Source organism: Callospermophilus lateralis, chromosome 19, assembly GCF_048772815.1.
Source record: "Callospermophilus lateralis isolate mCalLat2 chromosome 19, mCalLat2.hap1, whole genome shotgun sequence".
In the NCBI taxonomy this organism is placed as follows: domain Eukaryota; kingdom Metazoa; phylum Chordata; class Mammalia; order Rodentia; family Sciuridae; genus Callospermophilus; species Callospermophilus lateralis.
The window spans coordinates 32,383,664-32,396,827 of NC_135323.1; the positions used below are offsets into that span (position 1 = coordinate 32,383,664).

The window sequence follows — 13,164 nt, forward strand, 5'->3', positions numbered from 1 at the left end:
AAAGGGCTACAAAAAAAATTCACTATGATGGGAGAAGAATATAAAAGAAAGTTGTTAAACTTTTACCATCACAACAAGCTAGTGAGCAAGGCATCTGGGCAGTTAAATGCAGGGCAGAAGATAAAGTTTGGGGGTTGTTGCCAGGCAAGGGACACAGGGGTATAACCTCAGGGAGCAGCAGGCTGAGGCAGGATGACTGCACAGCCTCATCAGCTTAGTGAGGCCCTAGGCTGTTCAGCAAGACCTTGTCTCAAAATAAAATAAAAAGGGCTGAGGATGTGGCTCAATGGTAAAGCATTCCTGGGTTCAATCCCCAGTACCCTCCCCAACAAAAAAAAGGAGTTTTGAGTATCATGTATGGAAATCTTCAAAGACAAGTCTCTAAACAACGGGACAGAAAAACTGGCGAAATCAGAAAGCAGAGTGATGCCCCAGGAGATGAAAGGAACTACTGCAATTCCTGGTCTATGCAATAGAACATCCGTCTCCAAGAGCCAACTCCAGGCACACAAAACACCACATGGGGGGCAGCCCCCAGCACAGTACAGCACCTAAATAGTTTCTCCCAAGTAGACTGTCACCTTTCATCCCAAAGCTCAGGGCATTTTATGAAACATCTGGATTCAAGGAAAATCAAGAATCAACAAATGGAATGGTATCAAACGAAAAAGCTTTTTCACAGCAAAGGAAACCATCAATCATGAAGAGAGAGCTTACAGAATGGGAAAAACTTTGACACTTGCACCTCAGATACAGCATTAATCTCCAGGTATATAAAGAACTCAAAAACTTCATACCAAAAAAAAAAAGTAAATAAATTAAAAAAAAAAAAAAAGCCCCAATCAATACATGGGCAAAGGAACTGAACAGGCACTTTACAGAAGAAATAAAATTAGTCAACAAATACATGAAAAATGTTTTAACTTCTCTAGTAGTAGGAGAAATGCAAATTAAAACTACATTGAGATTCCATCTCATTTCAGTCAGAATGGCAATTATCAAGAATACAAATAACAATAAATGTTGGAGAGGGTGTGGGGGAAAAGCTATACTCATAGACTGCTGGTAGGACTACAAATTGGTACAACCACTTTGGAAAACCTGGAATAAAACCACTATTTGACCCAGTTATCCCACTCCTCAGCATATACTAAAGGACTTTAACTCGGCATACTACAATGATGCAACCACATCAATATTATAGTGGCTCAATTCACAAGAGCTAAACTATGGAACCAATATAGGTGCCCTTCAACAGATAAATGGATAAAGAAAATGTGGTATATATACACAATGGACTACTATCGAATAGAAAAGAAGAATCAAATTATGGCATTTGTTAGTAAATGGATGGAACTAAAGGCTATCATACTAAGTGAAGTAAGCTACTCCCCCAAAACCAAAATCTGAGAATGTTCTCTCTTACTAACTAACACACAATGCTGGGGCAGGGAAGAATAGAAGTTCGTTTGATTAGTCAAAAGGGGATGAAGGGAGGGGAGCTGGGAATGAGAAAGATAGCAGAATGAATCAACATAACTTTCCCTAGGTTCACTTATGAATACATGACCAGTATAACTCCACATCAAGAATGGGATCCTAGCAAGTTATACCCCGCGTATGTATGTCAAAATACACTCTACTGTCATGTATATTTAAAAAGAACAATTTTTTTTTAAAAGCATTCAAGGAAAAAAGAGTCAAGATCTAAATTAGGATGCAGAACTAACTGCCTTGTTATCAGAAAGTCAAGCACATCCACCTTATAGCTCACACTAACTACTGATCACAGAGTTTTCAAATATGAATTTCTCTTTAAAAACAAAAACAAAAAACACTTAAGGCTAGATGACTAGGTATGGTGGCAAACTTCTATAATCCCAGCTACTCAGAAGCAGAAGCAGGATAATCCCTAGTTTAAGGATAGCCTGGATAACTCAAGTGAGATTGTCTCTCAAAATAAAATTTAAAAAGGATGTAGCCCAGTGATAAAGTGCTTGCTCAGTACTCACAAGGCCCTGGGTTCTATTCCCTAGAACTGGGGGGATTGGGGAGGGGATAGATAAATGGACCAATACACACACACATCTTGTCAACTGCTGATGATCATTCTAGTATTTAATTCTTTGAAGAACTCAGTCAACTGAAATTATTTAAATCAAGTATTTATATCACACAGATTTCAAGTCACAATTTTAAAAAGTTCCCAGTACACTACTTCACTTACTTAATCATGTTAATTTAATCAACGCATCTGAGACCAAAATGCCTGGAACTCACTGTCATACATTAAAAAGGAGAGTAAATCCTCAGAAACTCAAAAAAGGGCCAGACCTTAATCCAGCTCACATCATGCCAACATGTGTTTGTTCCTGCAGGTTTAGAGAATGCTCCAGGATTTCAGCCTCTCAAATAAACTTGCCAGACTATGGGTCCCCTCCAATAAAATGTAGAACGCAGACTTATCCTTTTCTACCTTCCACCTCTTTTTATATAAAGTTTTTAACACCTTGCTTTAGTAGCTTGGGAAAAAGAGAAATCTCCTGGGGTTGGGGTTGTAGTTCAGTGATACAGCGCTTGTCTAAAATGTGTCAGGCACTGGGTTCAATTCTCAGCACTGCATACAAATAAAGGTCCATAGACAACTAAAAAATATTAAAAAAAAAAAAGAAAGAAAGAAAGAAAGAAAGAGAGAGAGAGAGAAATCTCCTTAGCTAGATCTCTAAATATCTCACAATTTTGTTCTCAGCTCAAAGCTAAAAGTTCTTCAAAATTTCTATTAAAAAACAAATACAAACTAAAATACTCTCCATTACCATAAACAGAAAAGCACAGAATTCAATCTTACTGGTGTTTCTTTTTCTGTTTTTGTATTACTGGGGATTGAACCCAGGATCATTTGATCCCTGAGCTACATCTCAGCCCTTTTTATCTTGAAGTAGGGTCCTCCTAAATTGCCCAGGCTGGCCTCAAACATGTAATCCTTCTACCTCAGCCTCCTGAGTAGCTGGGTTACAGGCATGCCCCACTGCCCCTGGCTTCCCACTAACATTATTTAATCTTTATTAGTCCAAAAGACCAAGTAATAGCCAGGCACGGTGACGCAGGCCTGTAATCCCAGCAGCTCAGGAGGCTGAGGCAGGAAAATCACAAGTTCAAAGCCTGCCTCAGCAAAATCGAGGTGCTAAGCAACTCAGTGAGACCCTGTCTCTAAATAAAACACAAAATTGGGCTGGGGATTTGGCTCAGTAGTAAAGGGCCCCTAAGTTCAATCCCCAGTACAAAAAAAAAAGAGAGAGAGACCATGCAGACACTAAGAAACATAGTATTTACTGTTCTTAACCTTATCAACTCCCAAGAAAGGTTTTATTATCCACACATTAAAATAAGACGTAAGACTTTCTCATCTGTTTATTAGACTAACCCAGATGAACCATAAAGTTAGGCCAAATAGGAAATAGCTTTCTTCAGGTGTTGGACAAGAGGTAGTACTAGATCATAATTTCTAGAGAAGGCAAATTCTCAAGTTGAGCCCCATGAACACTCAGACCTCTGCCCAGGTACAATTTCCTGATGACACTCAGCAAACTCGGACCAAGTGGAGCCCGGATCTGCTGTGGAGGCAGAGCCCCAGAGAAAAGTGAGCCACTGGATGGTGAGGGGATGACAACCTTTTGTGAGTCCTTGAGGCCTTAACTGAGGGCTGAACTGCACAAACAGGGTAATACTACCTAAAGTAGGGCTTTAGGATTGAGAAATAAATGGAAGCACTAGAAATCTAACAAGGTTAGAATGTTGGAGTTCAAGCCTCAGGAGAGTGCACAAACCGACTTAATACCATGAGAACATCTCAGACATCAGAGATTCAGCTGAGGAAGGAACATGCCCTAAAGCAAGGCCTCTTCTAGACCAACCCAACAAACAAATGAGATCAGCCTAACAACTGATGCCTAGGACAACAAATACATCAACACTCTTCAGGAGATAACAGAATCTAGAATTCCTACGTCATTTCACACACAATGTCCACTGCATAATAAAAAAATACTAGACATGCAGAGAAAAAGAATGTGAAATGACCCATAGGCAGCCCAAATGTTGGATTTAGTAGACAAAGACTTTAAAGCAGCCATTATAAATAGTCATGTACCAAGTAATGTTTCAGTAAATAATAGGCCACATACATAATGCTGGTTTCATAAGTTTTTTTAACATTCATTTTTTAGTTGTAGTTGGACACAATACCTTTATTTGATTTATTTATTTTTATGAGGATCAAACCCAGTGCCTCATACATGCTAGGCAAGTGCTCTACCTCTAAGCCACAACCCCAGCCCCTCACATAAGATTTTTTTATATATATATATTTTTTAGTTGTCATGGACCTTTATTTTATTTATTTATATGTGGTACTGAGGATCAAACCCAGGGCCTCACACATGCTAGGCAAGCACCCTACCACTGAGTCACAACCCCAGTCCCTCCATTAAGATTTTAATGGAGCTACAGCTGGGTGTGGTGGCACACTATAATTGCAAATATCCAGGGGGCGTGGGTAAGAGAATTGCAAGTTCAAGGCCAGCCTGGGCAACATAGCAAGACCCTCTCTCAAAGAATGAAAAGGACTGGGGATGTAGCTCAGTAGTAAAGCTTTCACCTAGCATGAGCAAAGCCCTGGATTCAATCCCCAATACTACAAAACAAAGAAAGAAACTGAAAATTTTTAAATATCAAGCAGACTGGATATGACCAAAAAATATTCAATGAACGTAAAGAGACAGATGAATGGATACTTTCTAATCTCAGAAAAAAAACAAAAACAAAGCCACGCAAGATGCAAGGTGGGGCACTCCTATAATCCCAGCTTCAAGGCCTTAAGCAACTCAGTGACTCAGTGGTTGAGTCCCCTTGAGTTCAATCCCTGGTACAAAAAACAGTTAACAAAACAAAGCAAAATAACAACAACAACAAAAAAAAAAACCCAATATTCCTCAAAAGAAATGAGCAATTCATTATCAATAATGTGAAGAAAATGAACATTGTATACAAAGTTTCAAATTGCAGTTTTGACATACAATAAGTTAATAAGTTACAAAGACAATGATTTTTGAGTTACTAAAAAGACTTTCAGCAGCAACAGAAAAGTAAGAAATATAAAATAAAAGCTCATACCTCAAAATTTTCACTAACTTCTTGCATCATTTTTAACTTTGTTTCATCAGCTGTAAGTGGCAAAACAAACCATCAGGTAATTGAAATTATGTTAAGGGATGTTCCTAAAATTCCTGGATTTAATAATTTAAGAGAAGCAATCAGATCTTATCAGTTTGACTGTCATGGCCCAACAGAAGACACATAGCTAATTCCCTATGACCAGCCACACACATTCATACTCCCAGACATATGTGTGCATGCACAGATAAGAATACAGGTATACACACACACACACACACACACTCTCACACGTGCCTCTTTGGGGCTCCAGCTAGTACTACTCATCATTTTGCTTCTCAACCAGGCAAAAAAAGAAAAACCAGAGTAGATGTTACTATTTATCTCAATGTGCACATCATCTGAACTGAAATGAATGATGCATTTCTTAATGACAGAAAGGGTTAACTTACGTGTATTAACATCTGTAAGAGCTGCCACAAACTGAAGGTATTTTTTCATCAGAGTGGTTTGGTCAACCACTGTGGCCCCTTGTGTTGCAACGAACGCCATTTTTAGTTTTGAGCTGGTTTCTTTTTTCAAAAGAAAAATTTAAGGTCCATGAGTTCACCCAGCCTACAAAAAGAAGTATATAGTTAGCCAACTTATCAAGGGCACAGTCTCACAACCTCGAAAAATCTTACCCAAATGCCTGTATTCATCTAAACACTTCTGTACTAATCCAGAATGAACACTAGTCCCTCTGCTCTTTTGAAAATGTTACCCAAATCCATTTTGTCTGAACATGGTTTTTTTTAGCGATAGAAGCTTCTCCTTCCTACCATAGTTTTTTCTTTCCCTCAGCCAGGTGTTGGCAAACACTATCTGCAAAGAACCAGGTGGTAAATATTTTAGACTTTGTGGCTATGCTATGCAGTCCCTATACAACTACTCATCTCAGTTGTAGGCAGCAGGGAGTCACAGACAACATTTAAATGAGTGAGAACATCTGTGTTCCAATGACTATTTATGGATACTGAAATTTGAAATTAATACTCATTTGTCATGAAATATGACTCTTCCCCCCCTTTTTTTCCCTCTGCCATCCACTTAAATAATATAAAAACCATTCTTAGCACCAGTAATGTAGCTCAGTGCTAGAGTGTTTGTCTAAGCAAGCACAAGGCCCTGGGTTTGATCCTCACTGCAAAATCAATCAATCAATCAATCAATCAATCTAAAGCCACTCTTATTTCAAGAGCTATATGAAAACAAGCAGTAGGCTGGATTTGGTGTGCTGACAGTAGTTTCGCAACCTCTGCCCTAGGTGATTGGCTCTCAAACTTCAGTGTACATTAAAATTTCAGCATACATTAAAATCATCAAACCAACAGCTACCCCAGAAACCATGAGGCCTAGTAAACTGTAAATTTTATCTGTACACTAGGCACTCAAAAACTGCTCCTTGAATGAATAAATGCTTCTGTGAGTGGGAAACGGGTTGTTGACCAAACTCTTGAGAACTCCTGCTCCAAGGCGACACATAGATGGAGACCGGTTTCCATTTTAAGAGCTGTCACAAAAGCATGCAGAGAACCTGGTGAAACTGCCTTTACCCATCCTCCTTGCATAACTTCACCCTGCATAGGAGGGGGTTTCCTGGTTGGTTTCTTTCTTCAACAGACCAATAATCCTTCTGCTGCCCTGCCGGGTACACTCTGGCAGGTGACAGATGGAGATGCACACTGGGACACCAGGGAGCTCCTCCTGGCCACTCAGAGACAGCAAGCACTTCTCCGAGGCCGAAAGGAAGCCCTCGGCTACGAACAGCCCAATCCCCAGCTCAGGGCAGGAAACGTCATTAGAGGCACCAAGGCGAGGGGTCTGTCAGTCCTGCAGGGCGACTCAACAACCGCTGGCCCCTTTCAGGTCGCATTCCCTCCTCCAAACACCGACGCCGCACATCCCCATCCCCGCCCCGCGAAACCCCAAACTCCGGGTGACGCCCTCTCCTGGCCTACGAAGTCCCCCCGGTCCTGCCCAGACTTTCCAAAGTTGCAGTCCCTTCTTTATCACAGAAGTCGTCAACCCTGCCATTTCCCAGGTCCGGGAGGGAGAGCCAGGCGCCTCTTCCCCCGAGACCCTGACGTGGAGGAACGCCTGGAGTTGGGAGGCCCCGGAGGCCGGGGGCCCAGGGCCAGGTGGAAAGCGCAGGGTCGACGCCGCGCCCTCGCCAGGGGCAAAGCAGCGCACGGCGACACGCTCCGCCCCGCCCCGTGCCGCCGACGACGCTCCCGCCGCGCCGGGCCTGAGGCGGCGCCGCCGGGCCGGAGGGGGCGCTGTGGTCGCCGCTACCTTCGCTCTCCGCGTCGGGCCCGATGCCTGCGTGGAGGCCCGGAGGTGCCAGGCTGGCCGGGAGACGCCTCTGGGGAACACTGCCCTAATCTCTTGCCCGATCTCTGGTCGCAAACGGCCCTTGGGTTCCCTCTTTTTGTCGCCGTCCCCGGACACTCAGCGACCGCCTCCCAGGCCGCGCTACGGCGAGCGCCGAGGGCCAATCCCCGCACCCGCTAGTCCTGCGCCTCCCACTGCCTGCTCCAGGATGAGCCAGGATCGGTTGGGGCCTGAGTCGCCCCGGGCCCTGCCGCCCGGGGTGGGCTCCGCGGGTCCCGGAGAAGCCGGGCACGTCCCGAGCCCCCTCCGCGGAGTCGCCGCGCCGCAAAGGCCTCCCCCACGGCCACGGAACTCGTGCGCTTCCCAGGGTCGTTCGCCCGCCCCCCGCGAGCACTTACCCCGACCCCGGCGGCGGGCCTCCGGCAGCCGGGCCCGCGCCCCAGCGAAGCCCTCGCAGCCGCCGCGCGGCTGCTCGCAGTCCCGCCCCCGCTTAAAGCGGCCGCCCGGTCGACGGAGAACTAGGCCTCGGCGCACCGCCCCCAAGTGGGTGCGGCCTGCGAGCGGGGTGGGGCGTCCGCCCGGGTGGGCCCTCCGGTCCTTTAAACCTCCGCGGTGGGGCGGGGCGGGGCCGCCAGCACAGACATAGGGGCCGCCAGGTGCAGTTTCCGTGGGTTCCCTGTGTCCCCAAGCCTTCTCCCAGGAGCCAGACTGTGGCTTGGGGGATGCTCCGCGGCTGCTGGGGCGGTGGGACCCCGAGGGGCTTCCCAAGTGGGCAACGGTCGTCCCCGGTAGAATCTACCGCTGGAATGAGCGTGGCAGGCAGGGCGGGGTTTCCCCATCCCCCTCCCTTCCTGGGATCCTTCTTAACGCACAGAAGTGGGAGGAGGCAAGGAGGGGCTTTGGGAAGGTTGGAGCTAGATGGAGACTGTCAGCAAAGGCAATCCCTGGTGGTTTTGCCCGCAGGTGTTCACCAGGGCCACAGAAAGGCCCATTTGTTCTGCAGCTGCGTCTCCTTGAGCTGAACTGCAAAGGACCACTTTCTATCTCCTCCTATTTGGTGGACAGATGCACTCCACCCAGGGCAAAACTGGAGGGAGAAAGGCTGTGGGCCAGGCCAGAGAGTGGGGAAGAACAGCTTGATGCCCAGGTGAGATGGCATGGACCAGACCAAGAGGTGCCTGGAAGGGGAAAGTTCTGTCCAGTCTCACTTAGAGCCTCCACCTATGAGAGGTTGAACGGTGAGCTGTACCTGGTAACCCATGTTACCCATGTTAGATGGGCAGATTGAAAGTGATGACCTGAATTCCACCACCTCCAATCCCCATTTCGTTTCCTGTGCCTACACTCTCCCTACTGGTTTACCACTCCCCCAGGGGAATCCTTGTGGTCCTTGCCCAAACTGATAGATTTCACATCTTGTAGTAATTAGAGCTTGCAAAGCCATCAGATACCTTGAAGGAAAATGTCCCTTTGAAAGCAAGTTCTTTTCTAGTTTATTATTGTCACAAAACAAGATGCAACTGAAACCTGAACTGTAAGTGAATGTTTTAGAGTTAATTATTCCACTCTGCACCCCCAACCCCACCCCTGTATTTGCAAGTAAAATCCCCTATGCTCCCTCCACCACTACCTCTCAAAGTAGGAAGTTCAAAGTTGGGAAAAAAGATTGAAAAATCTGAGGGCCTAAAATTTAAGGCTGTTTAATATTTTTTACCAGATAGAAAAATCTGGGCAGATACACCCTTTGATAAATTTCAGCCTAATTGCATGTTATAAAGACCCTGACAGAGCAGAAATTCCCTCGCTTTCTTGAGGCCTGAGTTCTATAAAAGTACCTATAACACTGTTATGATTTTTGTCAGTTTTCTTGTCTGCCTCCTGAATTGAAGGTTAGGGACAGTATCATCTGCATCCCTATCAGGTAAATCACGTGGCCCTTCTGCTTAAACCTTGCAAAGGCATTTCAGCTCCTCCCTGTCCTTAGCCACGGTCACCTCCCATCCCAGTGTTCCTGCATCACTGTGGAACCACTGTGCAGCCACTGTGGAATTGCTGTGCCTCACACCCACCCACATTGTTCCTGCTTAAGGCCTTTTGCAGTTAACCTGCCTGACCGGAATGTTCTTCCCTCAAAGGCACAAAGCTGGCTCCTTGTGATCCTTGCTCAACTCAGAAGCCATCTCCTCAGAGAGGCCTTCCTTAAGGGCAAATATAAGGAAACCCTTCCCACACAATTGTCTCCCATAATACTGTTCCCCTCCCTTCCCATAGCCTTACAATCTGAAATTATCATGTTTCCCCTCCTGGACAGTAAGTTCTTTTTCTATCTTTGTTTACCATTGTATTTCCATTGCCCATTCAATGTTGTCTTTCATCAACTAGAACTACCAAAACAAAATATCACAGAGCAAGCAGCTTAAACAACAGAATTTTATTTCACACCATCCTGTGCTCCAAGTAGGAACAGAGGAAAAAGTGGTCTGGAGATTGGTCCAAGATTAAGGTTCTAACAGGCAGGCTTCATTTTGAGGCCTATTCTCTTAGCTGCCATCTCACTGTATATGCACTTGACCTCCTCCTTGTCCTCTGGTGAGAGAGCGAGCTCTCTGGTGTCTCTTCTTCTTTTAAGGACACCAGTTCTATCAGATTAGGGCCCTATCCTTACGAATTCATTTAACCAGAATTAGCTTTTTAGAGGTTTTCTTTCTCTAAACACAGTCACACTGGGGTTATGTCTTTAACATGTGAAGAGGGGAGTAACACAATTTACTCCATAACATGTGCTCTTTTGTCACTCTAACAAATATCTGAGATAACCAACTTACATAAAGAAAAAAGGTTTATTTGGGCTCATAGTGTTAGAGGTTTCAGTCCATGTTCAGTGGGCCCTTGTTATTTTGGGGCCTGTAGTGGGGCAGCAGATCATGGCCAGAGTACAGGGAGGAGCAAAGCCACTTACCTTGTAACTGGAAGGCAAGATAGCCCAAGAGTCCTGGGTTCCACTGTCCCTTTCAGAGGCACACCCCCAGTGACCCAAAGACCTTCCACTAGGCCCCACCTCTTAAAGTGTCCCCACAACTTCCCAATATCACCATGCTGGGGACCAGACCTTTAATACATGGGCCTTAGAAAGACAGTAGAGATCCAAACTCACATTTAATAAACAAATGTGGTCCCTATCTGGAACGATGCCCTCTACAGGGCAGGGATCAACTGAAGCATTAAAAAGAAGAAATCAAGAGGCAGGGAGCAGAACTCACTATACCTGCAAAGCACTTGCCTAGCATTTGCAAGGTCCTGGGCTCAAGCCCCAATTCCACAAAAAAAGAAAAAAAGAATTTCAGGAGCCCCCAAATATCTACTCCAGTGGGCACAGTCTGCACAGATGGTCTCCACGGTGAAGTGAGTCAGAGCAATAGCCCCTGCCCACATTTTTAAGAGCCAGTCAGCTAGGTGTAGTGGTGCATTCCTATAATCCCAGCAATTTAGGAGGCAGGATGCTCACAAGTTCAAAGCCAGCCTCAGCAAGTGGGCAAGACCCTTTCTCAAAATAAAAAAAAAATTAAAAGGACTGCAGATGTAGATCAATGATAAAGCACCCCTGGGTTCAATTGCCTGAACCCTGCTAGAGTCTCCTGTTACCTTTGCCTTACATGTTTGGTTTCCTGGAGGCTGGCCATTTTGAGGTTCACCTCTGCAAAGAACTTTGCACTGTGATGAATTCATATTCCAGCACCCTGTCCTCCAAAGATCTCTTGGGGGTTTCTTTCTTTTCTTTTTTCTTTTTTTTGTTTGGTGCTGGGATCATACCCAGGGCCTTGTGCATGCAAACCAAGCACTCTATGAACTGAGCTATATCCCCAGTCCTCCTTATGGGTTTCAACAGTGTAACTGGGTGGCCTGAGATCTGACAAGTCCAGCTGCCATGGGAGAGCTGAGGCTCAGACCTAAAACCATGCTAAATTTAACAAAGAAATCTCCTGGAACCCCATTCCAAGCTGTTATCAGATTAGCTCCAAAAGCATCCCTCAGGAGCTGATATGGGGTCATTGTCACCAGTGCACTGGCCCCTACCTCTCACAGCTACATTTCCAGGAGAGGACAATGAGGATTTGTTAGGAATGTGAACCCTAGGGCTACTATTCTTCCAATATCAAAGGTGAGTTATAGCAGCTCACTAGAACCAACAGACTGTAAGTAACCTTCTTCAGGAAGATTCTCATCAACAAGAATTGCCATCCTCACTCTGGATATAAAAATTCCAAATATTTGTCTAAAATGTCCTCTGTACTTATTGCTGGGAGATAGTGGAGACAAGCTAAGAGATATGTGTGAGTACATATGTGAGTCTCTCACTGTGTGAAGGGGGAAAATATTTTAAAATGTTGAACAATTTATAGAAATCTACTTTCTACAAAATGCTTGACTGTAACCTGTGAAGCAGTTTCTGGACACACTTCTTTTTTTCTGTTTGTAAGTACTGCCTGACCACATTCCTGGATGGAGTTCTCCAAACCTCTTCTCATACTAAGTGATTCCCAATTTTAAATCATTATCTGCTCAAATAAACTCTGCTAATTGAAAGAAGGAGGAATTGACATCAAAGAAGTCAAAGAACTTTCCATAACCCAGAAATTTTAATGAGTCAAAACAGGCCACAGCTACCCAGACCCAAGGGAATGAGGTTTTACTGCCCATAACCTCTAGTCTGTCCTGGGTCTGTGATTGCTGTTGTGGATGTCAGACCCCAGAGGTTCCCCATTAAGTTTGCTATCAGTGTCTGTTCTGATCAATGCTCACTTTGCCAGGGGAAAGGATATCCCACCTGTGTGTCACCGTGGGGGTCATATGAGATGGTCTCAGCATAGACAACCAAAGGGGCCAGCATGTGGGAGACTTTCATGGTCATCCAAATGAACTTTCACTGGGTCATGCTCAAGGCTTTGGGAGATGAGCAAAAGGAGCATCAGCTTTTGCTTTCAGCTATTCAGCAAGCATCTACTTGGCACCAAACTATAACCATTAGGCATACAGACACATGCTGTAAATGTAGGCAAGGATGCTGCAAGGAGGGGCAAAGTCACCCTCACAGGATATAAATATGGCCTGTGCAGGGTGGGGATGGGGCTATGACTCTTAGGTTAGCAAGATGCATTTGTATTCAGACAGTTTAGAACTGTGCTTTCAAAGTCTGTTGTGGTGGTGCAAGAGGCTGAGGCAGGAGGATCACCTGAGCTCAGGAGTTTGAGACTTTCCTGGACAACATAGCAAGACACCATCTCAAAGGGGTGGAGCAGGAAGATGCATAGATAGGTCAGTGATTCCAGGCAAGCGCCACTGTGTCCACCTTGAAATAATATTTTGTATATATTGAGTAAAATAAAATATGGCAATAGCATTAATTTCACCTTTTTTGTTCTTTTTAAAATGCGGCTACTACAAAATTTAAAATGACATGTGACTATATTTCTAGACAACTACACTTAAAAGTTGAAAGACTGGCTCTCTGAGAGGACTTCCTGTCCTTTCTCCACAGACTCCCCCTGCAGGCCTGGAGAAGAAGCTAACTGTGCAGCCTGTAGGAGGTGGAACAAACAGGTCCTGAGAGAGAGCCCAGAG

General features: G+C 44.9%; 1 protein-coding gene and 1 non-coding gene across 5 annotated transcripts in view; both read right to left on the minus strand.

Moving 5' to 3' along the window:
- Trrap (transformation/transcription domain associated protein) overlaps window positions 1–8,029 on the minus strand; it is a 111,891-nt gene extending 103,862 nt beyond the window's left edge. For 3 of the 4 annotated variants that reach the window (XM_076840749.1, XM_076840750.1, XM_076840747.1), the window contains exons 1-3: window positions 7,944–8,029; window positions 5,625–5,787; window positions 5,173–5,222 (exon numbers count right to left, since the gene is read on the minus strand). In XM_076840749.1, coding sequence (XP_076696864.1) covers window positions 5,173–5,222; window positions 5,625–5,724 — 150 coding nt within the window. In that variant the 5' untranslated portion in view covers window positions 5,725–5,787; window positions 7,944–8,029. Of the gene's footprint in view, window positions 1–5,172; window positions 5,223–5,624; window positions 5,788–7,506; window positions 7,570–7,943 lie in introns of those variants that run through there. The other variant, XM_076840748.1, reaches the window with a different exon arrangement.
- Window positions 5,306–5,513, minus strand: LOC143385537 (small nucleolar RNA ZL1). Its single transcript, XR_013089490.1, has one exon. It is a non-coding gene; the product is annotated as a small nucleolar RNA ZL1 (small nucleolar RNA).
- Window positions 8,030–13,164: the final 5,135 nt, after the last annotated feature.